The following is a 27,793-nucleotide window of genomic DNA, read 5'->3' on the forward strand; positions in this document are numbered from 1 at the left end:
AAGTATTGATTCCTTGGAGTTGGGTGAGGACTGAATGGATTAAATACTTGTAAAGCTCCTAAGTCCCTGCCTGCCCTAGTGAGCAGTGACTTGACATTAGCTACCATTATTTCTGTCACCTGAACCTGAGTTACTGAAGCTTCAGAATGCACAAGTAACTTAATGAACATGTGATGGTGTCTGAATTTTTTCCTCATGACGAGGAAGGGGCATAGACAAACCTGGGAAACGTTTCTGTGAGTGTCCGTTTTCTCTGTGGTTTTAGAGAATTACAGTGTTTGTAGTGCACTGGCTCGGCAGGTCTCTCCCATGGTGGTTTTAGAGAATTACAGTGTTTGTAGTGCACTGGCTCGGCAGGTCTCTCCCATGGTGGTTTTAGAGAATTACAGTGTTTGTAGTGCACTGGCTCGGCAGGTCTCCCCCATGGTGGTTTTAGAGAATTACAGTGTTTGTAGTGCACTGGCTCGGCAGGTCTCTCCCATGGTGGGGAACCTGAGCTTCTGTACACTCGGAGGAGGAAGGGTTTTCTCCTGATTGCTCCAGAGATGTGTGTTTCTTTTCCTAAGCGGAGAAGTTGATTAAAAATTAAAAAAAAAAAAAAACACAAAAAAGTAACATTTGTCAAGATGGTAACTCATTTAATTCTCACAACAATCCTCTGACCATTTTGTATGTGAGGAAACGAAGACACAGAGAGCAAGTCACTTGTCCAAGGTTACTGAGTTCTTCAGTAACTAAGCCTAGTTCCCCTTTCACATGTAAGAATCTTGGAAATTGTCCTTTCATCCTAACAAGGAGGGAAAACCTGAACAGATGGAAAAATCAACAAATCCTCTTGGATCCATAAGAGAAGGGTGGTATAGGGTCAGCCACTGGCCCCAAACTGGAGACCAGTAGCCAGCAAATACCCTATATTTTGTTGAGGCTTTTTGTATTGATGTTTATGAGAGACACTGGTCTGCAGTTTTCTTTTCTTGCAATGTCTGTCTGGTTCTGGTAGTAGGGCCATGCTGACCTTATAGAATGAGTTAGGAAGTACTCCATTTCCATCCTCTGAAAGAGATTGTACAGAATTGGTATACTTTCACTTTTAAGTGTTTGGTAGAATTTACCAGTGAACCCATCTGAGCCTGGTACTTTCTGTTTTGCAGGTTATTAATTACGGGTTAAATTTCTTTAATAGACATGAGCCTTTTTAGGTCATCTATTTCTTCTTGTGAGAGTTTTGGCAGATTGTGTCTTTCAAGGAAGTGATCTATTTCATCTAGGTTATCAGATTTGTGGGCAAGGAGTTGTTGAAAGCATTCTTTTTAATTACTATCTTTTTAATTTTCATGGGCTTTAAAATGATGCCCCTCCCTTTTTTATTTCTGATATTAGGAATTTGTGTTGTATTTTTTTCTCTCTCTCAGCCTGGCTAGAGGCTTATTGATTTTATTGATTTTTTTAAAGAACCAGCTTTGATTTCATTGATTTTCTCTGTTGGTTTCCTGTTTTCAGTTTCATTGATTTCTGCTGAAATTCTTTTCTTCTGCCTGCTTTGTGTTTAATTTGCTTCTCTTACTGATATCAGAACTTCTTTCTTTTCTAACATAGTCATCAAGGCTATGAATTTCCTTCTAAATAATCCATATAGAGTATTTTTACTGCCCTAAAAATCCTCTGTGCTCTGCCTATACATGTTTTTACCATAAAACACATTTGAAAGGATAGAAATAATGTGATATCTACTTTCAGAACACAATGTAACTAAACTAGAAATCAATAACAGGAAAGAAAATCCCAAAACATGGGGAGATTAAACAACACACTTCTAAATAACTCATGGGTCAAAGAAGAAGTCTTAGGAGAAATTAAAAATATTTTGAAACAGATGAAAGTGAAAACACAACTACCAAATTTGGGGATGTGATGAAAGCAGTGTTTATAGCAGCTTTGTTCATAATTGTTCATACTGAGAAGTAACCAAGCTGCCCTTCAGTACATGGATGGATTATATACGTGGATGGATTATAATGATAGATGTACGCCCTTACAGATTTGTGCAAACCCATAGAATCTACAACACCAAGAATGAATTCTCAGGTAGACTATAGACGTTAGGAAATTATGATTTGTCAATATAGGTTCATCCTTGATGAAAAATGTAATGTACCACTGAGTGATCCCGATAGCGGGGAACGCTGTCTGTGTGTGGGATAGGGGTTATATGGGAAATCTCTGTATGTTCCTCTCAATTTTACTAAAAAAAATAAAGTCTTAAAAAAAAAAAACTAAGGCAGATTTTGAAGCAATACAGCAATGGAGTTGAGCTCCACAGTTCCTACTCCTAATTACTATGTAAGAAGTAAGTATGTAAATCCCTGAGCATGCCTCAAACTGCAAACCTGGGAATGGCGGAAATCATACCTTTTGGATAAAAGAAAACTATGTGGTCTTTTATTAACATTAGTCTTTGTCACATAGCCATGGTTTGACAGTATTTCTTTCTTTTAAACAGACACTAATGCAAGCTTTGCTGGATATCATCGAGACGGAAACAAACGAGCAAAGTCCAAATTATGGGCTTCTACTACTTTGGGCTTCTCTGTCCAACGCTGTCCCTGTAAGTATATTAATAAAGTAAGGGTTACATTTCTGTCTGTGCACTTTCAGTTTTCCCCTTCATTTTTCCTTCCCTTTTCACTTTGTATGGGGAGGAAAAATACCCAATGAATTGTTTGTAAGAGAGAAAAATAAAACTGAGTAAAGGCAGTCCTTGGATTACGACACAGTTTCGTTCCTGTGACAGTGACGTAACCCAAATTATGGTGTAAGTTGAAACACACCCTAGCCTAAGTCACTTACCTATCCTAACATAGTTGTAAAATCATAGTCTGGAACATGTTGTGAATAAAAACACAACTAAGCCACAGGAAAAGGACATAAATACTCCATACTGCGTATTCTTCCTTCACGCAGCCAAGCCCGTTCGCCCACGTAGTCCGTAAATGTGACGCTCCTGGCGTAAGCCGAAACACTTACCTCTCAGTATCTTTAAGTTTTTATGGGAGGGAGGGTCATACACTCAAAACATCGTATGTCGAGACTTGTAACCCGAGGCCCCCCTTGTAATGAATTCTGATGAGGTCTCAGAGGAGGCAAAGCAGAGCTGCGTGGTGCATTCTGTGTCTGCAGTGCAGCGTGTCACCCGCTAGGGAAACGCTTGCCCTCTGGAGGCAGCTGTGACACACCTGCTCTGGAGCACTTTCTCTGTCAGGCAGCGTGCTTAGCAGTATTGTTACAGAGGGGCGGGAGGGCCTGGGAGGCTGCCAGGCTCCAGCGTGAAGGAACGTGAAGTCCTTCCTGGAAAGCAAGCGGGGCCCCCCTAGTCTTCTTCTGTGTGGGACACCCAAGTACTTGGAACCCTGGCACACAGCCCTCTGCACCCCCTCTCCCTGTTCACTGAGCCTTAGGGGCCAGTCGGAGAGCTTCGTGCTGCAGCTTTTCTGCTCTCCCTCCTGGTCACCCAAGGGACCTAGAGCCTCATGTCCTGGACTGCTGAGCCCTGGACAGAGGCCATGGGGACGGGATGAAAGCCGCAGAAGTGACTCAGAGCGTGGAGCCTGCTGTCAACAGGCAGCAAGACAATCTGTAAGAAAGTCTATTAACACTCCCCTAAGAGGGATCAAACAGAAACACCGTCTCCCCGGTCTCAGCTCAGAGGCAGCTCCCTCACTAACGGGGACCTTTCCTATCCTGTATTCTTCATTCCCAAGGCGCCCACCTTCCCCTGTGCTTCAGGTACATTCCTCTTATGATTCCCCACAAGGCCCTCTGATAAGCCCTTCCCCCCACCCAGCCCCTCACCCCAGCCGCCCCTCTGACCAGGAACGGCCATCCAACTCACCTCCCTGCTGCCTCATGGAAACTTCGTCTCTCTGCGCCTCCTGTGAGGGTTTTCTGGGCCCGTCAGTGGATGGACCTGTTTGTCCCGCCTCCTGCTCCCAGCCACCACAGCCCTGGCTCAGCCCAGTGAGTGACCCATCCCTGCACCCATCAGTCCCCAGTTTAAGGCTGAGTGGTTGCTATGCACAGGGGTAGTTATAAGGCCAAAGGAGCTTACAGTTTACTTGAGGAAGTAGACATAAAACAGATCGGTTCAATCAGTCCATTCAATTCTATTGTTACTTATTCTTTAAGACCTAGCACAGCCCTGGCAGAGTAGCTCAGTCGGTTAGAGCCCTGGTCGGCAAACTGTGGCTCGGGAGCCACACGCGGCTCTTTGGCCCCTTGAGTGTGGCTCTTCCACAAAGTACCACGTGCGGGCGCCACCTCGATAAGGAATGTACCTACCTGTATAGTTTAAGTTTAAAAAATTTGGCTCTCAAAAGAAATTTCAGTCGTTGTACTGTTGATATCTGGCTCTGTGGACTAATGAGTTTGCCGACCGCTGGTAGAGTGTCTTCCTGATATGTCAAGGTCTGATCAGGGCACATACAAGAGACAACCAATGAATGTATAAATAAGTAAAACAACAAATCAGTGTTTCTCTCTCCCTCTTTCCCATCTCCTCTCTTTAAAATCAATCAATAAATAAAATTTTAAAATAAACCAAAACAACAACAACAACAAAAAGCTGCGGGAGGCTTGACCCCCCCCCCCCCCCTTTTACTGGAGAGAGTAGGTAACTGGGTAGTTTCGGACGACTGGGCTTGAATCCAGATATCCCCAGGAACAGCGGGAGAGTCTCAGGGAGGTAATTTAAACTCGGAGCCTTCATTTACTTATGGGTGAAAAAGGGATGAGGAAACTCCTAGTGAGGTCCTGGGACCCGGGTCCTTGTTCATAGCGACTCATTTCTCTGCACGGTTGTTGTGAGGATTGAAACAAGCCCACCTGGAACTTGGTGAGTGTGCGTTCTTTGTCTTCACCCGGCCCCTTCTCCTCCTCTTCGCTGTCCCGGTTGCAGTACCTGGCATCTGGGTCCCGTAAGCTTCCCCACGAATGGGGCTGGAGCATGGGAACTCACAAGACTTCTAAATGAGTGGACACTTTGTAACTTAAAAAAAAAAAAAAAAAAAAAAATTTACGAACTCGACTAAAGCCCTGAGGTGTGTCTGCCCCCGTCATGTCCGATGGCGGCCAGTTTCCTGTGTTAGGGGGATTTCCTCACCTATATTACCTGAGAAATGAGAGGCTGACCTTCTTTATGTCTGTGTTTCCTTTTAACAGGAACATTCTAATCATCTCTAATAATAAATGTGCTCCCTTCCTTTTCTTCTAACAAAGAGAAATAAAATGTTTTAAGTATTATTTTTATCTCCTTCCTCTTACAAAGGTCAGGGTTGCTAAAGGCTTTCTAAATACTGACATTCTAGTTTCTTTTAACCCATTTGAAAAGTTACTGCATAAAGAGCAGAAATAGAAATTCCGGCCTCTCTGCCCAAATGTGTGTCAACCACTGGAATATATCATATAAAATCGTCTGATCAATCCTTTCCCCTTCTTTAATGACCGCTAATATTAATCTCTGATTTTCCTTACATAATTCTCTTGGAAACCGATTAAGCAATAGCAAAATTAAAAAGCAAACATCAAAACAACTCCCGAAGCAGCAACAAAACAGCCACTCCTGTCACAGGATTAATTTTCGAGATCCCATGAGAAAGGTCCCCCGGAAAACAGGGACACAAAGCCCCATTGAGCTGACGCAGAGGAAGTCAGCTCTTCGGAACTTGTTCCTGGCACTGGTCTGAAAGGATTGAAGTCATTCATTTCAGGAAGGAAGTGTCTGATGATTAGTGAAAAGTTCCATCTCGCTGGCTCTTTGTTGGCACTTCCAAGAGTGCCAACTGGTCGTACAGGCAAGAGACCCCGGAAAGGCTTTAGGTCAGTTCCAAACCCATGTCCCCATGCCTGGTGTTTAATTTCTCTGAGCCTCAGTGTCCTCGCCTAGAGTATAGGTCTAATGACATCTGCCTTATAGGAGAGTTGTGAGGATTAGATTGGTAGTGAATAGAAAGTTGGCTAACAGTTTATGGCGCAAAATAGGTGCTCAGTAAAGGTTATAGCTTTTTTCTCATATAAAACAGAAAGTCATGGTTTCAATTGGTTCTTGTTTTCAATGGTCCATTACTAATCCATTGCCCTGGCTTCCAAAACCTGGCACTCAGCTCCCCCAGGGTAGGCGCGGAGACTGTGATCTCCCCACTGCCTAGAGAGCGCCGAGTCCTGCCTGAGTGGTGGGAGGTGGGGCATGCTGTTTCTTGGTACTGGCATCATATTCTTAGCTTTTGTCCTGCTCTGTGCTCTGCCCCAAAGCCCGTGAGACTCAGAGCTCAAGCATCAGATAGGCTTGGTGGGCTGGCTGGCCCAAGGTAGTGACCACAATCTATAGAACCATTTCTATGCTGAAACCATGTTTAAGTTCCAAGAAATTTCTCACTGCCAAATGAACTTTTTAAAGAACATCTTTGCAAGTCTAATCTCAAAACTGACATTTTCCCTTTTTTATCTGCTTCCTTGAAGCTTTTTCTAAACCCGTTCGGTACTGACCGTCACCCCCTTGCCCCAGGCCCTCCCGCCCTCAACTCCACAGCAGTGATTGTCTGTGCCCCCACCCCCACCCCCTTTGCCTCTCTGCTTATTTCGCTGTTCTTTCCTCTCGTATCCCCGACTAGATGTGAACGTTCTCTGGGCAGGAGTCATGTCTCTACAAATTCGTGTCGACCATGATTGGTTGAAGGCTATCTAGCATGTTATAGTGACCCCGTCTTGTTTTTCTGAATGAAGGAATCCGTGATGCTGAAGAACATACTCGTTTCCTCCTCCCTGTGGCACGGCACGGTGGGCTTCCCTCGCTGGGCCTTAGCGCCTGTGTGCTCACCTCTGCACAGCAGTGGCAAGGCCTGTAGCGGCTGCTCCCGGAGGTCACTGAGCCGGGGGCGGGGGCTCCCCTTTTTGCCCAGCCCCCACCGTGGACTTGACCCCCTGTGGCAAGATACTAATTGGTACTCTTGGGAGCATTTTTAACCCCTTTTCCCACATGTGGGTGAACAGAGGCCTCAGGGTCACTTCTTGTTTGTTGATTCAGTAATATAGATAAACTTCTTGCTTACTTTTTACTCTCTTTTACATGCATTTTATTTTTAAAAAAATATTGGTTTTCTAAAGTAGAAAATAAAAAATTTTAGAGGTGAAATCTGTTAAGAAAAAAGGCATTAAAATGATAACTAGTGCCTGAGCAGGTGGTGGCGCAGTGGATAGAACATTGGACTGGGACGCAGAGGACCTGGGTTCGAAACCCCAAGGTCACCGGCTTGAGCGTGGGCTCACCTAGCTTGAATGTGGGCTCACTAGCTTGAGCACGGGGTTGCTGGCTTGAGCACAGGCTCACCAGTTTGAGCATGGGGTTGCTGACTTGAGCATGTGATCATAGACATGACCCCATGGTCGCTGGCTTGGGCCCAACAATCACTGGCTTGAGCAAGGGGTCACTCGCTCTGCTGTAGCCCCCCCCCCCCCCCCCCCCGTCAAGGCACATATGAGAAAGCAAGCAATGAACAACTAAGGTGCCACAATGAAGAATTGATGCTTCTCATTTGTTTCCCTTTCTGTCTGTCCCTATCTATCCCCCCCCGTAAAAAAAAAAAGATAATTAGCACTACTGTACAGCTATTTATAGTGTAGCTAAATTCCTTGCATTTGTTATAAAAATAAATATTACCAAATTTTAGTGAATCTCTAAAACTCCAATTAAGCATATTAAACTTTAGATCCCTCTTTATAACAATGTCTATCTTCTATCACCTAAGATTGTTTCCCCCCCACACACATAATCTCTGGCTCTTTAAATAAGATGAATTGAGTATGGAGACAGTGAAATAAGAATAATTGGGCACTTCTGTCTACAGACAATAGGAGAAAGGGCTTGAATGGGGAGACGGGAGAAGAGCCCTCTCTGAGCATCTTGCTTCTACTGTAAAAGTCCCCTAGATGATCTCTAGGGTAATTCTTTCATAATCTGGAAAATGCCACAGAAAGCGGGTCTCTAATTATAGTGTCCTGGGTTTACCACAATTTCTCCGCTGTCAGTTTAATGTAACCAAGGGCAAAATAGTTAGCACTATTAAACTTGGCTTTGTCAGAGCGCTTCCTTTCACACGATTGCTATTCCTCTTTTGACCACAGAGGGGAGTATTGCAATTATATTAAGTTACCTAAAGTCAAAACAAAAAAAGCACTTCACAAAAGGGACAAAACTTAAGTTACAGGAAGTGTTGTCTGAGTCATTTCAGGACTGGTTTTCCTTGATGAAATTTCTTTTATAATACATATTTACTAGGGGGGAAAAAATCCAAGCTTCTTTTAATGATTTTATACAGGTTTGTTGTATTATCCTGAGTTAAGGGAAAGCTAATTTTTCAGATGTATAGCATTATAATTCTATTTTATAATTCTACAGTGAGGAAAGATTGGAAATACTTTTGTTTGGTCTAGAGCAGGGGTCAGGAGCCTATGGCTCACGAGCCAGTTGTGGCTCTTTTGATGGCTGCTTCTGGCTCGCAGACAAATCTTTAATAAAAAAATTATAACATTAAAAATATAAAACATTCTCATGTATTACAATCCATTCATTTCCTACTGCTCCTATTCATGGTTGCGGGTGGCTGGAGCCAATCACAGCTGTCCTCCGGGACAACACCAAATTTTTATTGCATAATGCGTAACGTATACGGGTCGTTGTATGGCTCTCACGGAATTACATTTTAAAATATGTGGCGTTCATGGCTCTCTCAGCCAAAAAGGTTCCCAGCCCCTAGTCTAGAGAGAGAGTTGCAAGCATTCTACGTTCAGTAACACCCTATGAACTTGCGAGCACAGTATCGTGTTTAATAGGGTCTACAAGGACCCCCTGTGTTTGATATTGAGTACCTTCATAATGTGGTGTATGAGATTTTAAGTGTAGTTTCTGAGGCTTATTTAAAACTTCCATGTTTCATTTGTAGAATATTTGACTTGACAATTAGTTTGTAGTCCAAAGAAATTAAATCTTGAAAAATGTTTTTGTTTTGAATTTGGATTCACATTCTTTAGTGGCATAATTTGTTGTTTCTAAATACTTACCATATGCCTATGTAATATGTCATATTGTATATTGGTAAAACATCCCACTTTTCACATTTTTAATGAAGATAAATTAATCTATATAAACAATATAATGAAACTATAGTGAGAGAATAAAATGATAAATAGCTCACGAGATAAATAGCATCTATCCATATTTTGTTCATAAAATGTAGTTGTTTTTGAAGAGGTTCTTACCTAATAGACTTTTAAGTTTAATTTAAACATTTCCCTTGTTTCTTTTACATGTTTGAGCCTAATACTAAGTATGTTTTTGTTTACTTTCAAAGAAAGTTATTTTTTTATGTGTATGTTTTTCTTTTAAGATTGCATTTTGGACACTTGGATTTGTCCTGTCTCAACCCAGTATCCACAAGACCATTATGGAAGGCATATCATCTGTGTTTGGCACAGCAGGTACTAAAACTGAATTAAATTATAGAATTGAAGAGACATCTAATAATGTGTGCTTATTACACATCATGGGCAAAGCCAAATGCCTGTAATTTTGTAGAAATTCAATACAGTCCAAAATTGAACATAATTTATTGTATGTTTTAGGATAGACATGGTCAGGTAAAATGCTAGAATTTAATTACTGTCAGGGATTTTAGAGGCCATCTTGCCTGCTGTCTCCCTTATTTTCCAGATGATGATAGCCGCCAGGGAGGTGGCGACTTGCCTAAGTTCTCTACATAAACGTAAATATAGAGCGTGAAGGGTTTCTCGTCTAACATCTTGGCTCCTTACCTCGATTGAGCTACAAATCCATAGTTTCGGAATTCACGATTTTTCACATTTTATAAAAGCAGTATGGTACGTAGTACATGTACTACTTACCAGTACTAATGGGGTAGGGAGGTCAGGTAACATACTACCACCGAAAGAATTACCTAAGAAGTTGTTTGAGATTGTAGGGATTAAAACCATAGATAGGGATTGCTGCCTCTCCCTTTCTGGGTCAGATTTGAGCTTTTCCCTTGTCATGTGTATTTCTGTTTGTTTGTTTTGTTTTAAGTGAGAGGAGGGGAGATAGAGAGACTCCCACATGAGCCCCAACTGGGATCCATCTGACAACCACCATCCGGGGCCAATGCTTACACCAACCGAGCCACTGGGTGTGAGAGGGAAAGAAGGATAGAAGGGGGAAAGGGAGGGGGAAAAAGCAAATGGTCACTTCTCATGTGTGCCCTGACTGGGCGTCCAACCTAAGACGCCTGCACCCTGGACCGATGCTCTCTCCACTGAGCCAGCTGGCCAGGGCCCCTTAGCATACGTTTTCAGAACAAATCATCTTAAATGGAGAGGGTTGAACTACTTGTTTATTTCAGATAATTTGACCTGTCTGGGGAGTAGTTTTTTTTAAAATCTTATGTAATATGTCAAATTATGTATTCTAATATTAAAAGTAACAAATAATGTGGGGGGTGAAAACAATATAACAGTAGGACAGAAAGTATGAAAACAGTTAACATTTATCCTTCCCTCCTTCATGATTGTTGAAAATCTTTTGTTTGGAATTTTTAATTTATTTTCAACTGCTTCTTACTGAGTTAAACCAAAAAGCAAATTAGCTTGACCAACGTGAATATCTGAGCCAAACATTCTGAGCCTCGAGCAGATGCTGAATCTCATCTCATAGAAATGGTGAGCAGTAGAATCATGGAGTGCCAGCCACACTGGCAGGCGAGATCTGGAGGTACCACGGAGAGTCTCAGAGAACGCGGCCTCTGCAGAGCTCGCATCCACCAGGCTGCTGGCCATGCGCATGCCTGAGAGTCTGCAGCTGACAGAAGGGAACGCCTCCGTGGTGGCCACAGATTCTCTCTGCCGTTTCCGTACTGGAGCCTGCTCCTGACTTGGGGCTCTCCACATTCTTGGTCTTTAGGAAATAAAAAGGTACAGATGGGAATGGTGGGAATAATGTGGGGAACCGATCTGACCCCAAGGCCACCACACGAAGATTACCTTCATCTACATTTCTACAGTGCTGGAATCGTGACCTCTTGAACATAGTTCGAATGGAGAAAGAGAACACCTTTTCTCTTTCTTAACGCTCTAGTTTGTTTTAAATATTTTTACTTTGAAATTAAATTTTCTCAAGAACTACATGATTCCATACATTGGTGGGATATAAAAACGAGACTAAGAGACATGGACAAGAGTGTGGTGGTTACCAGGGGTGGGGGGAGGGAGGACATGGGAGGGAGGGAAGGAGAGAGTTAGGGGGAGGGGGAGGGGCACAGAGAACTAGATAGAGGGAGGCGGAGGACAGTCTGACTTTGGGTGAGGGGTATGCAGCATAATTTAATGACAAAATAACCTAGACATGTTTTCTTTGAATATATGTACCCTGATTTATTAATGTCATCCCATTATCATTAATAAAAATTTATTAAAAAAAAATTAAATTTTCTGGGGTGACACTTGATCAACGAGAGTACATAGGGTTTCGGCAAACATCTCCAGAAACTTGAGGCTGCTGACTGCGTTGTGTGCCCACCACCCGAAGTCAGATCCTTTTCCTTCACCGTATATTTGTCCCTCTTTATCTCCCTACCCCAGCCCACCTCCCCCTGGGGACCGCTTCACTTTTATCTATGTCCCTGAGTCTCAGTTTTGTATCCCACCTATGTGTGAAATCATATAATTTTTAGCTTTTTTTCTAGTTTATTTTTAGAACCTGCTGTTCTCCTTTGGCAGAAAATTGCTCCTTCAATTAGTCGCCCCAGTGGAATGGCAATCCTTAAATCAGTGCTTTCAGTTTTCTAAGCACTCTTGTAGAATTGAAAACATTTCATAAAAAAATATACCAAACATTTCTTGCCATGCTTGTGTAGAAGAAGTTCAGATCAATGCAAGCCTCAGCTGTAGTAGTGGTTCAGGACTTGAGATGTCGTGAGAGGAGACCGCAGATCTATGAAGGTTGATCAGGGAATATATGTGTACCCGTACAAGGATCCTGTCAAAGAAAGAACATTTGAGTGCCTGGAACAAGGATCTGACTGATTCTGGCAGCTTTCCCATTTTTATGTTGTTTTCTATCACAAGATCACTATTATTTCTTTATAGATATCCTCAATGAATTTCCAGTTCTGCACCCCTCTGGCCTCAACACTTACCCCTAAAGCCCATCACAGGCACTTTGCCCAACTTTCTTGTAAAACAAGTTTAAGGGTAGAGGCTACTGTTGAATACTTTGTTTTTTGTATCTGGCTTCTTTTAATTAACGTAGTAGTATTTTATGTTGTGATGTTTTACATTAATTGATTTTCAGATGTTGAACCACCCTTGTATTCCTGGGATAAATCCTACTTAGTCATGGCATATAATCCATATAAGACATATAATTTTTATATATTGCTGAATTTAGTTTGCTAGTATTTTGTTGAGGAATTTAACACTGATAGTAGTAAAGGATATTAGTTTATAGTTTTCTTGTGATGCCTTGGTATGGTTTTGGTATAAGGATAATTCTGGCTTTTATCGAATAACTTCGGAAATGTTCCCTACTTTTCTATTTTTTGGTAGCGTTTTTGAAGGATTGATGTTAATTCTTCATTAACCATATGGTAAAATTCACCAGTGAAGTAATCTGGTCCAGAGATTGACTTTGTGAGATGGTTTGCTTTTTATTTTTTATGCAGTATTCAATCTCTCCTCTTATTATAGGCCTATTCAGATTATCTATTTCTTCTTGAGTCAGTTCTGTATCTTTTTAGGAATTTTTCCATTTCATCTAGGTTCTTTAAACTTGTTGGCATACAATTATTCATAGTATTGTTCATAATCGTTTTTATTTCATTTAGGTCACAAGGAAACCATCTAGCTTCTTCTTGACAGCTTTTATACCTTTTGTTTTTCTTCTCCCCTTGGTCAGTGTAACTAAAGGGTTGCCAACAATATTTACGAAGAACTACCTTTGGGGTTTTATATTTTGTTTGATTTAATTTTTCCTATTAATATTCTATTTTCTTTTTGTTTTTTAAGATTTCACTTATTGATTTTATAGAAAGAGAGAGAGAGGTATCTACTCATCATTGCTTCCGGTTTTTTTAGTTTTTCATTGATTGCTTGTCATATGTACCATGATTGGGCAAGCCCAGGGCTTTGAACCAGCAACCTCCGTGTTCCAGGTGGATACTTTATTCACTGCCCCACCATAGGCCAGTCTATTTTATTTTATTTTTTAAATCCTACTATTTATCATTTATAATTTCTATCTCTATTGATATTTTCTACTTGATCCTTGAACATGATTTCTTTAGTTCTTTGAATATATTTAAAATATCTAAGGTCATTTTTAGTAAACCTAACATCCGGGTTTCCTCAGAGATAGTTTCTATTGATTGCTTTTTTCTCTGTGTATGGTCTATATTTTTTTGTTTTATGTCATTTCATATCTCTCACTGCATGTCCTATAATTTTTGCTGCAAACTGGATATTTCTAATATTACAATGTGGCAGCTCTGGGAATCAGGTCCTCCTCTCTTTTCAGGGTTTAGTGTTATTGCTTCTTGTTATTTGTTCAGTGACTTTTCAAAACGAATTCTGTAAAGCTTATATTCTTTATCATATGTGGTCACTTATGTGTCTGCTTATTAGTCTAGTTGCCAACTAATACTTGTACAGGGATTTTATATATTACACTGGGAACCCGCGGGTCTCCCATTCTTTGCCGTGGGATTCTTTGTGCATTTGAGACCTGTCTTCAACCCTCGGCCAGGCAATGGACAAGTCTGCCTTAACTTCACTTCCTGCTTGCACAGAGCCTCCGAGTCAGCCGCTGGTGAGACACGGCGGCCTCCTCGGGTCATTTCTGGGCAAGAGTAATCCCTGGGCATTTATTTGTTCAGTCCTCCACAAGTGCGTGGCCTTTCATATTTCCAGGAATATATTGGAGTTCTTCAGACTCTTTAGGACATCTCATTTTCTAGCTTTTTAATTTTATTCTTTTGGGTTTACTTGTTGTTTGCCCCAACTCTTACCTATTGCCTCAGGTAGCTGCCAAATTAAACAGTTATTTTTAAAACTTTTCAACCAACACCTTTGATGAGGAAAAGACTTTTTTTCCATCAGGGAGCACCAAGTCAGGTAGATCAAGACAGTCTTGCAAGTGAGATTTTCCAGGGAACTGCCAGACAGGTCAAATAATGTGAGTGTTCTAGGAATGCGCTTTTGGACTAGTTCCAACCCTGTTCTGCCTGCTCAGGTGGCTGCTGGGCTCCTGACCGCAGTGTGACTGCGGACTGCCGGTGCCCAAGGTGACTGTGGAGCTGTAGAGAGGGGGTGGGAATAGGGCAAGTGGAAATGTCATCAGGCTTGCTGGGGTTTTTTTGTTTTATTTTGTTTTTACCAAGATTCAGCCATTTTTCTTGGATAAGCATTCTGTGAATTGCTGCAGGCCTTTGGTTAATTTCCAGGGTTCCAAAAATGTTGATTCTGACCATTTTTATACCAGATTTTTCGTTGGTTTTAAAGAGGGAGTTTTTGGAGTTCTTACCCTGTCCTTTTTGCTGCCATCACCCTGAACCATACGTTTTAAAATTTCTTTTCTCAGACCTTCCAGATTCATGTGGATTAACCCTTCATCCACCTGTTGGCCCTCAGAGATCTTTGAGGTGCCCGCTATGTCGGGCACATTGTGTGGAATACCAGGGCCGTCAGGATGGGGGCGGTGTGGTGCTGACACTCTCACGGAAGCCAGGAAGTGCCTTTTCTTTTTCTTTTTTTTTCTTTTGTATTTTTCTGAAGCTGGAAACGGGGAGAGACAGTCAGACAGACTCCTGCATGCACCCGACCGGGATCCACCCGGCACGCCCACCAGGGGCGACGCTCTGCCCACCAGGGGGCGATGCTCTGCCCCTCCGGGGCGTCGCTCTGCCACGACCAGAGCCACTCTAGCGCCTGGGGCAGAGGCCAAGGAGCCATCCTCAGCGCCCGGGCCATCTTTGCTCCAATGGAGCCTTGGCTGCGGGAGGGGAAGAGAGAGACAGAGAGGAAGAAGGGGGGGGGGGGAGAAGCAAATGGGCGCTTCTCCTATGTGCCCTGGCCGGGAATCAAACCCGGGTCCCCCGCATGCCAGGCCGACGCTCTACCGCTGAGCCAACCTGCCAGGGCCAGGAAGTGCCTTTTCATGGCAATAAGTCAGAGGAGGGAGTATCCTGAGGATGTCAGGAGGGAGAAAGGAATGTTTGCATGTTTCTTAGGAGGTGTGTGCTGCTGGTGAATCCTGTCGGTTTTCTGTGCCTGGAACCTTTCCCGTGTTCCTGTTCTTGAGGTAGCTCCAATGTCATTTCCTCACACAGGACTTTCAGACTTATCCTGCTTAAGGACATGATCCTCCCCTGCCCTTATTGATTCTCCGGCTCATCTTACTCCTTATTTCCTTCATAGAAATGATCATTTATTAGTAAATTTATTTATCCTCTGCCTCTCTCACCGGAACATAATCTTGCCAACAACAGGGACAATGTGTGTCTTCATCTCTATAAGCTGCCTAGAACAACAACAAAAAAATTACTCAACAAATATTTCCTGAATGAATTTAATGAACAAATATGAGAATATATTTTTAAGGGATGAATGTCTTGGTCTCGCCTTCATTTACGGGTCTGTTACCCATCCCATTAGACAGTTTTTAGGAAATGAGTGTTTTATGTAAAGAAGTTTTTGGCAATTTTCTACATTTAAGTTTTGAGTTAGCAGAACCTAGTCTCCGTCAATATCTGATTCGTAATTTGAGACACTGAGTAGTTTTGAGCCTAAGAATTCATATGAGCGGTAATGACTGCTAGCACTTCCCCGGGGTTTTGAATTCTGTAAAGCATTTTCATGCCTAATGTTTTATTTTATCCCTTGATCTTGGGCACAGTCTACATTATCATGTCATAGAGATTCTGATAAAGAATATTTTGCTTTGTTACAGAGTTTGGGGGTACAGTTTTTAAATTTGTAAATGATGACATTATTACATAGCCAGTCATAAGCTCAGAAACACAGTGCAAGAACAGATCAGATTTCCTGGGTTTAGACTCAGTCTGAGACTGGTTAATGGTATATCCTTATTCAAATTACCAAATGGCAAAATAAGAATGCGCATCTCGTGGGATTACTAGGAGGATAAAGCAAATGTAAAATAGATAGCCCCAGTGCCTGTTTTGTAAATCTTAACTGAGACAAACTGATACAACTGTATCAGATGTATGAAGGTTTATAATCTTCCTATATCGTGATATCAGTAATTATTATGACTTCAAGTGTTCTCTTTTAAATATTTGCCACTGTTTATTGAAATAATAATGGTGTTTTTGAGTATTTACAGCAGTAAGGAAATGACTTTTATATAAGTGCACTATCTTGTAAAGGGTCTGCAGAACAGCTGAAATATAGCACGAGGCCCCTTCTGTCTAATGATATCCTAGAGGACAGAAATCATAGCAGCAAGAATAGCTGGTGCCCACACAGCGCTTACTGTGTACCAGACCCTGTTCTATCTAAGTGCTTCCCGTAGGGACTCAATCTTTGGATCATCCCTTCTAAATGATACTATTTACCCTCATTTTAAACAGGAGGGAAGTGAAGTACCAATTAGGTAATTGATTCCAGACCACACAGCTAGTAAATGGTAGAACTAGGATTTGAACCAAAGTTTGTCTGGTTCTAGAGTTGATAATACGAATGAACAAATCTTGTCAGATTTTATTCGGAATGTCTGAAGTAAGATGCTTAGATCCAATTTCCAGCTTAATTCCATTTCAAGCTGCTTCCACACTAAGCTTCCTAAACCACAGCTCTTGTTACATGACATGTGTACTCAGAAAGTGTTTCTGTCCGTATGCTGAGCCCGGTACCGTGGCCATTGTGTTCTGGCCCACCTTTGGCCGCAGAGTCCCAATCTACCCAACGCAGACATTTGACTGCTCTCTAAACCACTCTTTATTTTCTTCCTGTGATGTGTTACATTCGTAACACTAAATATTAGTTCATCTGGATACCTTTACGAGATTTTACATGTAAGTAAATTTACTGATTGGAAAAAATATTTTTTTCTAAAATATATGCTTCTCATTTTTTTTTTTTTATTTATTTATTTATTTATTTATTTATTTATTTATTTTTCTGAAGCTGGAAACGGGGAGAGACAGTCAGACAGACTCCCGTATGCGCCCGACTGGGATCCACCCAGCACGCCCACCAGGGGGCGATGCTCTGCCCCTCCGGGGCATTGCTCTGCTGCGACCAGAGCCACTCTAGCGCCTGGGGCAGAGGCCAAGGAGCCATCCCCAGCGCCCAGGTCATCTCTGCTCCAATGGAGCCTTGCTGCAGGAAGGGAAGAGAGAGACAGAGAGAAAGGAGAGGGGGAGGGGTGGAGAAGCAGATGGGCACCTCTCCTGTGTGCTCTGGCCGGGAATCGAACCCGGGACATCTCGCCAGGCCGACGCTCTACCACTGAGCCAACCGGCCAGGGCGCTCCTCATTTTTGATTTACAGAACATGATTGCCGTTTTTATAACATCTAAAACACTGTGGTGTAACAGTCAGGACAATAAAATTTACCCAAACAAAATAACGATAACTGACGATAAACACCACCAAAGAGATCTGATTTAAGGTTTCTGTGTGGAATCCTCTTAACTTACTGCCCGCCTGTGTCTTCTTCTGACCCACGCCACCTCGACATGTGGATCCCAGCCCCTCCAATGGCCGCGGGCACCGTGTTCAGGCGTCATCAGCCCCTCGGTGGGACCGGCCTCTCTTCCTGCTGCTTTTGTCCCCGCATCTGTCAGATCTTAGAGCCGCAGTCTCCAGGGGCTTCACACCTCACAATAAAATCTGAAGCCTTCGTGTGGCTTTGAATGCGTCTGTCATCTCAGCACTCTCTCTGCCACCCTCTGCCTTTTTAACCCCCCACACCATATTCATTCATTCATTCATTCAACAAATATTTATTGACCCTCTATTATGTGTCAGGAAGTGATTCAGGAGTTTGAGATGTAAAAAAAAAAAAAATCTAAAGGTTACCTCTCTTTGGGTACTCACATTCTGATAGGGAGACAATTAACAATAAATGTGATACATAAATAAACTCCATAAGTTCTAAATGGTTATAAATGCTACGTAAAAAAAAAGAGAACAGAGTTGGGAGGGTGAGGAATGGCAGGAGTGGGGATGTGGGTGGCGGCCTTCAGTACTTAGGTCACCTTCCCGGCCAGGGAAGACTAGGAGCCAGGCGAGGTCACCTTCCCAGCCAGGTGAGACGAGGAGCCAGGCGAGCAGATACGTAGACACAGAGCGGGTTGGGTCCCATGCGCTCGCCTCCCGCACTGTGTTCTTACAGAGTGCTCGGGGACCATCACCATTAGTGGCATTTCTGTGGCATTTTTTCCAGAGAAGAATGTGAGCCTATATCTAAATAACCTGATTTCGAGAGAATCTACAAGAGAAGATATCTTGGCTTCTGTCCCCACTGAGACTTCCCCCTTCTTCTCTTGACACGCATATGCCCTAGTCCTTGCTAGTTTCCATCACCACAGGGACCGGCTCTTCCAGACTTCCCTTTTACCTGATCTCTGCCCCCTACAGATGTTTCAATATAAAAAGCCCACTGCACATCTGTCTCAGCGGAAAACCTGGGTAGCTGTGTCTTCTTGCCCACCCCCTCTGGCCACCCCATTGGTGGTCGTGCCCCTCACCTCCTGTGGCTCTGTTCACTTTCCCAGTAGCTGGACTTTGTCACTCTGCTGTTTCTCCTCATTGTTTCCTCTGTGTTTCTGTGCATGGCTTCCTCGAGGCAGCAGCAGAACCGGACTGCAGCTGATTGAGTTAAGGCTCCGTGCAGTAAGCGTTGGTTAGGGAGCTCACAGAACTTGCAGCAGGGCTGGACAACCAGGCTCGGAGGGCGTGTGCCCTGAAGTAATGCCCTAGATCAGGCAGCAGACCTGGGGAGTCGGGCACAGCACTGCCATGAAAGCCACGCACGCGGCCACTGGCCCCTGACGCTGAGTGACACCAGGTCCCCAGAAACTTCATCCTGCAAAGACTCCCAGGGAACATTGTTCTCAGTCTCCATTTCTTTGTATCACTAACGCTTGATTCAGAGTCTGGATTGGTAGTGCTGATTGGTAAAGTCTTATTTTCAGGCCAATCCTGAAAATAGTGTCCTAGCTTCAGGTAGGCCAGGAAAGCAAAACCTGGCGTTTTTCTGCTCTGTGGCAGTCGGCAAGCTACTGTAGAAACAGGGTTCAGATACTGCGTAGCCAAAAATGACAAATCTCAAGGTATATAGACAATGTGTATTTTTACATATATGTGAGAATAAGAAATAATATATTAATTATATTACTATTTACATTTTTATAAATACAGGGACATTTTATAAACATAACCGTGTACCTTTATTTCTATACATCTGTGTATACATAGATCCCTTTTTTACCCCCAGGTGAGGTGGCCCCTTGCTTGCAAATTCCATGACAGTAGAGGAAATACAGCTAGAGCGCCTCACTTTTCTCATGGAACATCGTACTTGCATGAACTATGTTTATTAATAAACAGTGCAGTAATTCACTGAAACACCTGTGTGGTCCGTCCAAAGACAGATGTCATCTTTATTCTGTTTTCTTAAAAATCCAGTCTCTGATAGCTCCACCAGTCTTTGTTTTGTATGTTGGTGTGTTTTTTTTTGTTTTTGTTTTTTTTGTTTTTGTTTTTTTTTGCATTTTTTCTGAAGCTGGAAACAGGGAGAGATAGTCAGACAGAATCCCGCATGCGCCCGACCGGGATCCACCCGGCACGCCCACCATGGGGCGACGCTCTGCCCATCCTGGGCGTCGCCATGTTGCGACCAGAGCCACTCTAGCACCTGGGGCGGAGGCCACAGAGCCATCCCCAGCGCCCAGGCCATCTTTGCTCCAATGGAGCCTTGGCTGCGGGAGGGGAAGAGAGAGACAGAGAGGAAGGCGTGGCGGAGGGGTGGAGAAGCAAATGGGCGCTTCTCCTGTGTGCCCTGGCCGGGAATCGAACCTGGGTCCTCTGCACGCTAGGCCGACACTCTACCGCTGAGCCAACCGGCCAGGGCTGTTTTGTATGTTTTGATAAAGAAAGAGAGGTTTTTTCCCTTAATCTCTTCCTCTTCCTAAAGGGTTTTATGTATTTTTTAATATAGTGAGCATTACTATATTCACAGAGGTGAAGAAATAAATTAAGTTACTCATATTTTTGTTTTACATTAAGCTATATATTATGACATTCTATTTTATTTATTTAAGTATTAACATTTTAATTTAAGTAGCAGTCCATTAAACTACCATTATGGTTTACTTTTCTTTTGTAGTTAAAAATAATCACATATTATTGTATTGCATTTTTTGCTTCACTGAACTTTGCTTTTTCAAGATAACTACTATAGGATTACTAGATCATAAAAGATTAATCAACACAGCGTAAACAGTCAGATTTATGGACAGCTGACCTGAAGTACTCCCAGGCATTAACATTTGGGTCCTGTTTAGATAGTATTTTAAAGCAATGTTCTTTTCTAACTCAGGATTCTCACTGTATCTGGCCACCAGCAGAAAGCCATTCTATCTTAAATACAAAGAGAAAACAAAAAGAAATGTACTTGGACTTTTTAACCAGTTGCCGTTAGTCCAGTCCATTTATTCTTTTTTAATAAAAGGTAGCATACACAGCACACCATTATTATTATTATTATTATTATTATTATTATTTGCCATGCAGTTTTATTGTGCACGTATTTAAAGAATAATTAATCGGGTTAGGTCATAGAAATGCACCTGCATAGAATTGATTTATGTCTTACACGATTTGTGCATCATTAAAAGTACATGACAAAACTTTCATTGCATAAGAGTCAGATATTTCATTCGTGAGTTTCAGTCCCATTATTTATTAATTGTGTGACTTTAGGTGAAAGAGATCATTTACCCAGAATCAACCAGTCATGTTTTTTGATACCACTGTGTTCTGATCCAGCAGCCGTCCTGCCTGGGCACATGCCCACACTGTCAAGTGGCCAGACGCTATTACGTGGTGACATTGACTCATAGGCTAGTATGAGAAAAGATTCTATCCCTGTTCATAATTATAAACCAAGACAGATATTAGCAGATAAGTGACGTTCAGTTCCTATGCTGATGTTCTAGGCAAATTCCATGTTGTTTGCATTATTTTAATTTGTTCATTAATTTTACTTCATTGTATTTGAACATTTGGATTTATGCTTGAAGCTTTATAGTTATGTCTTACCCATATCATAACTTGCATGCAGCTTGTATCTACTTGGATGTGTCCTAGTGCCATCTTTCCAACCAGTGACAACATTTTTGGCAGCCTCTGTTACAGCGGAACAGAGACCTAGGTCCCCCCAGCTAAGTGGGGACGCTTACTGTCATTACTGCCCTGCGCCTGCCAGGGCTCAGCGGCTGGTGACCAGCGTTGTGTCTGTGATAGATTCTTGGCCCTTTGCACTGCACGTTGAACCGAAGATTGCGGAAAGAGATCAAGTAGCAGCGCCAAGGGCACTCCAGTGGAGTTAGGGACAGAGGAAAGCTATTTTGTTTAAAAAGAATTCTTCTTCTGGTAGCCTGAAGAACAGATAAAATAGTGGAACTGGACAGGGACCATATGCTGCAGAGACAAAGAGCACTCACTGTGCCGGAAACAAGGGGAAAGATTCCCACACAAGGTGGTAAACCCTGCCCAGGCCGTGTGGGCTCTTTATTATCAAAGACACGTATTCCTGTTGCTGGGAAAGGCAAGCTCGTGTGCAGTCTCCCAGCCCCAGCTCAGCCATGGAAGAGTGGGCCTGGAGCCTGGAACACTTCCTTACCAAGAGGTAAAATCTTGTGCTAAGTCCGTCCCTCAGATGCCAAAAACTGTATCCACCCCTGGAAAAGAACTCTGGTTCTGACCAGGGTTGGAAGCTCAGAAATGACTGACGTATTTGGCAGAAGCTGGAGGTCGGAGGGGAGGATTGAAGGAGATGTGGGCTTCCAGCCTGCAGCTAAGATCCCTAACCCCAGCGCCCACAGCCAGGGCCCGTGGACAAGCTCTTGGCTTACTCTTTCTTTTCCCCAGTCCTCACCCACCACAATACCTTAGGCTGCCTGTTCACCTTCCTTCCCATTTATATCTGTCCTTCCTGTTCCTCTAGTTGGTATTTTTCTTGCATAAAGAAATTGGGTTGGGGTACCACCTATAAGGAGGAATTATAACATTTTATAAAAACATATCTTAAAAACAACCTAAATAAACAACCTAATTTGGCACCAATTTAAATGCCAAATCTTTTAAAATTAATACATATAATTAATTATGAAGATTCCAGTGTTTTTTTTAGGGAGAATAACTGTGACTTAAATATTTTTTGAAGGGTAAATGTGATTGGACGTCAGAGTTGTTAGAAATATAAACTAGTAAGGCCAGATTTGCCCTGCCAGGCGTTAAAACTGATTACAACGCTGCTATGAACCAAAGAGAGCAGCTGGTTCAGAGAACAACTATGGGTCCACACAGCCCTTACTCATTGCCCATTTGCCCACGAAAAGCAGGTTCACAATCTGTTCTTTCAAAGCTAAAAATAATTAAAGGAGAAAAATAACTTTTCCATTCTGTTTAAAATTCTTGAGGCAAAAGTTCCTAAACTATCAACATTTGCCATAAATTTATATTCGAGACACTTGCAGCCATTGAGGAGCCTCTATAGAGAATTCATAGGGAACGGTGGTGAACAAGAAAGCGTTGAACTTCATAGGCTACCATGTACATCATCATCTTTCATCGCCTCTCATCTTCTCTCTCCTGAATTTGCTATAAATTTAACTTAATACCTTTCTCACAGAATTTTGTCTCATGGAAGCTGTACAATAATGTACGTGTACAATAATGCGGTTCATATTTGTGTGATAAAAAACCCCCAAAGAGTATATATCTTTTCTCTGTGAAAGAAACATTTTGGAGATAACACCGAGTATAGCTTTTTAACTTGATTTTTTTAAGGGTCTCAGCACAATAAGCTTACAGTTTGCTTGGTAGGGTAGTTACAGGCCTTGTGCTTCTGAGAAGGGTGGACATAGCTTCTCTTTTGCAAATGTGTTCTCACCCCTGAGCTTGCCTGAGGCCCCTCCTCCTGTCACCCTTTCTACACTTTCTAGAGATTTCTGTGAAATATCTGAAGGAGGCAGCAGGACTTAACTCACCTCCAGGGATCCTTTCTACTCTTTAATTAATTCATTATCTTTTTCATTCTCTCTGCCTTTCTCACTCACTCCCTCTCCTCCTCCCTCTTGTTAAAAAATTATATATATATACTCTATTTTAGGTGCCCAATAAACTCCCATTCTATCTCTCCAGATGCCATAAATCCAGAGTCACCCCCTGCTGTAGCAGAAGGGTCTGGGCTTTCTGCTGGAGGGAGGTGGAAGGGGCAAGGAGGCAGGGGGAGAGGAAGAGGGAGGAAGAAGGACTGGAGGTTGGAGGATCTCCTTCACGGGAAGCTCGGCTTTATTCCTGCCCCCGCCCCGGCTGCCTAGACCCCTCCGTCACTCCCTCCCTCCCTCCTTCAATCCAAAACAGCCTCTTCCTTTTTTTTAAATGATGGTTTATTAATTTATTTTCCCTTTAATTATTAGAGGTGGATAACACGATTCAGCTCAAGTATAAAACAAATCCCTAAACAAGTACTTTTCTAAATTTTTATTTTTTTCAGTTATAGTTTACATTCGATACTTGTTATTAGTTCCAGGTACACAGCGGAGTGGTTAGACAAGCTATACAAAGTGTTTCTCCTGATATTTCCAGTACCTGCCTGGCACCATATATACCGTATGTAGTTATTACAATATTATTGACTATCTTCCCTCTACTGTACTTTACGTCCTCGTGACTATTTTATAACTACTAATTTGTACCTCTTAATCTCTTCCCCCTTTTCATCCACCTTCCCAGCCCCCAGCCCTCTGGTACCATCAGCCTGTTCTCCAACAGCCTCTCCCTTTCTTAACACGCTCTTTAGAATCTTTCGAGTCTGTGTCTTACTGGTATCAGTGGGGAAGGTCCAGCCCCAAGACCTATCTTTTCACATTAGGAAGAACCTGGATCCTATTGTGTAGAATAATTAAGTCCCTCAAATTTGCAGCTTGCTTGACCAATTTAGCTCTGTAACCTTATTTCCTTTCTAATTCTTTTGTCATCTCTCTCCTTCTATTTCTGCTTTTTGTTTCTCAGTTCTGGTCTACCCCTGTCCTAGACTTTCTCTCACTATCTCTTAGTCCTCAGGAATCGAGGGAAATACATGTTTGGAGATTCCCATCTTCAACGTTGGAATCTTTTTTTTTTTGTATTTTTCTGAAGCTGGAAACGGGGAGAGACAGTCAGACAGACTCCCGCATGCGCCCGACCGGGATCCACCCGGCACGCCCACCAGGGGCGACGCTCTTCCCACCAGGGGGCGATGCTCTGCCCCTCCGGGGGGGGGGGGTCGCTCTGTTGCGACCAGAGCCACTCTAGCACCTGGGGCAGAGGCCAAGGAGCCATCCCCAGCGCCCGGGCCATCTTTGCTCCAATGGAGCCTTGGCTGTGGGAGGGGAAGAGAGAGACAGAGAGGAAGGAGGGGGTGGGGGTGGAGAAGCAAATGGGCGCCTCTCCTATGTGCCCTGGCCGGCAATCGAACCCGGGTCCCCTGCACGCCAGGCCGATGCTCTACCGCTGAGCCAACCAGCCAGGGCCAACGTTGGAGTCTTTATACAAAGTTTAAACTTAATTTTCCCTTCCAGTAATCAAAGATCAGTTTCACAATATTTCTTTTCAAATTTTTTTTTTTAATTTTTTGTTTTTTTTTAAATTTTTTTTATTTTTTATTTATTTATTTTAGAGAGGAGAGGGAGAGACAGAGAGAGAGAAGGGGGGGAGGAGCTGGAAACATCAACTCCCATATGTGCCTTGACCAGGCAAGCCCAGGGTTTCAAACCGGCGACCTCAGCATTTCCAGTTCGACACTTTATCCACTGCGCCACCACAGGTCAGGCTTTCTTTCCAAATTTAAAAGAACAGTTGTAGAAAGGGATTTACTGCTTTCCCCATTTGGGAAACAAGTCAACAAACAGATTTTCATCTCACTGAAAAATGTCTAGAAATCTGTAACCAGCATATTCTCACTACATATAAATAACTGTTACAGGCCCTTTTGAGACATAAAGCCTGTTGTAAATGATATTATGTGTTTCAGGACATTTAATCCACTCTTATTCTCTCTTTTTGAGATGTGCAAACCTTTCCCAGTGAAGATAGGATTCTTCTGAAAAGGAAAGAGCAACTTTGTAAATATAAGATATGTCCCTGGAATAAAATAGAGGTATAATTTTTTAAAATTGAATTTTTGAACATTACTTAAAATATTGCAGTTCTTAAAATTCCTGAAATGAAGGAAAGAATACAAGATACTGCTTTTCTTCCCCTGTGGAAGACTATAAATGTTTTATTTACTATTTCTCTTTAGCTTTGTTTCTGTTCTCTAAAAACTGATTTTGCTCATAAGCTTATGCTGAGGTCTGTGGTTAAGAAAATATGCCAGGAAACTGGTTTCTTGCCCTCGCTCTCTGTCAGCCATTGCTGTCCTTGCTTCGTTATTTTTGAGTAGAAGTCATAGACATGCTGTCTTTTTTCAAAGCTATTATGTAATTTCCCTAAGAGTCTAAAGTAAACACTAACTTGTTAAATGTAATTTATTGGGAACACTGACTTCTATTATTTGACTTTTACTTTTAAAATAAATTATTATAAAATTTTGGAAGCAAGTTTCTGTACCAAATTTTTAGTAGGAATCATTGCTCAAGGTTATTGCATCAGTTCTTTATTTTTCAACCTTTGTGTTGTGCATGTTTAGCCCAGGTTCCTTCTCCTGTACGTGTAGTGTGACCTTTCGCACACCCCTTGGCTTGGAATATTTTAAACAAGCTGGTCTCTGAATATGAAAAGGCAGCCTCCTGTGAAAGGAAGCTTAACTCCCAGCACAGAAGAACAAACAGAGCCTAGAAGCCATGCTTTCAAAAGTAAAGAAAGAGGAGAGATGTGTTGGACGCACTGTTTAAATTTCAGTGGGGCTTATTACTTGCTTTTCTTTATCCTTCCATGTGTCCCTTGGTGGCATATGCATCTGTCTGTCATCTGTGGGGCAGCGCAGGCTCCTCGGGGTTCAGACCCACTCTGCACCCTCACCCACTGATTCCCCTTCGAATGAATGTATCGCAGAAGGTCTGCACGACTCACAAGTACCTGCCTTTCTCTTTCTTTTCGGTCAGAACATGGATTATTTCCCCAAAAGTGTTAGTTAAATCTTTTTTTTTTTTTTTTTTAACAGAGGCAGAGATAGACAGGGACAGACAGACAGGAACGGAGAGAGATGAGAAGCATCAATCATCAGTTTCTCGTTGCGCGTTGCGACTTCTTAGTTGTTCATTGATTACTTTCTCACATGTGCCTTGACCGCGGGCCTTCAGCAGACCGAGTAACCCCCTGCTGGAGCCAGCGACCTTGGGTCCAATCTGGTGAGCTCTTTGCTCAAGCCAGATGAGCCCGCGCTCAAGCTGGCGACCTCGGGGTCTCGAACCTGGGTCCTTCCGCATCCCAGCCCGACGCTCTATCCACTGCGCTACCACCTGGTCAGGCTGTTAGTTAAATCTTTACGTAACGTTACCCCAAGATGATACAAACAGAATTTTTGTATTTTGTATATTATGTATTTATTTTCTGTGTGTGCATGTGCGTTCATCAGCATGTGCGTGTATGTGTGTGTAAGCAGAGAGGGCTTAAATAGGAAGGTACGAGAGGAGCCATCTCTCAAAAAAGGACTGACTTTGGTGATTCTATCTTGATTTGTTTTTCTTTTAAGTCCAAGAGATCATATTTTCACAATTGATTTTGGTATTGAAGTGACTTTTCTTTCTGCCTGGGTGAGTCTCACTCATCCTCCCAGGCTTAGCTGAAATTCTGCCCTCGGCAGAGGGGATCAACACCACTGACACTGGAATCCTCTTACGAAACTTACATTATGGTTCCTTATCTCTAGGTATGATTTTGTACCCAAGCTCCTTTAAGGCAACGACTGTACCGTTCTCACTCCTCTCTCCTCTTAGGAAAAGTGATGGGCCACAGTGAGCAAGGGTAAGGGTTCTCAGTGCAGACAGACATGGGCTGAATGAGGACTGCTCTGACAGTTGCAAACTTGTCTCCTCCAACACCTTAACCTCTGTGAGGCTTGATAGCTGACAGGTAGTTATGAGAAATAGATGACGTGGTCCAAAGCATTTGTGACATTAGCTGCTCAATAAATTGGTAATATTCCCTTCCTGTCTCTTATGGCACCTATGTGTGGGCTAGTGCATAAAAGATATATATGAAGCCAATTCCTATTGAGTGAATAAATGGGTGAAATAATAGAATTTCAATCTATTATATATTCTCAACAAATATAATTTATAGTTACTGTGTTATAACATGTATCTCATCATGCATGTGGAATTCCAAAACCACACGCAATATTTTAGAAATATTTTTTTGCTATTTATGAATACATGAATTATCTTTTATTTGGTTTAGTTTATCTAAGATTTGGTTTGACTTTTATTGCATTTATGCCAAGAGATAAATGAGAGCCTGTGGATTT

The 27,793-nt window shown here is 42.5% G+C and overlaps 1 protein-coding gene across 2 annotated transcripts in view; it reads left to right on the forward strand.

Moving 5' to 3' along the window:
* Positions 1–27,793, forward strand: part of CYP39A1 (cytochrome P450 family 39 subfamily A member 1) — an 80,582-nt gene that overhangs the window by 16,166 nt on the left and 36,623 nt on the right. For both annotated transcript variants that reach the window (XM_066359266.1, XM_066359267.1), the window contains 2 exons: positions 2,501–2,605; positions 9,435–9,525. In XM_066359266.1, the coding sequence (XP_066215363.1) occupies positions 2,501–2,605; positions 9,435–9,525 (196 nt within the window). The remainder of the gene's footprint in view (positions 1–2,500; positions 2,606–9,434; positions 9,526–27,793) is intronic.

This window comes from Saccopteryx leptura, chromosome 1, assembly GCF_036850995.1.
Source record: "Saccopteryx leptura isolate mSacLep1 chromosome 1, mSacLep1_pri_phased_curated, whole genome shotgun sequence".
Taxonomy (NCBI): Eukaryota; Metazoa; Chordata; class Mammalia; order Chiroptera; family Emballonuridae; genus Saccopteryx; species Saccopteryx leptura.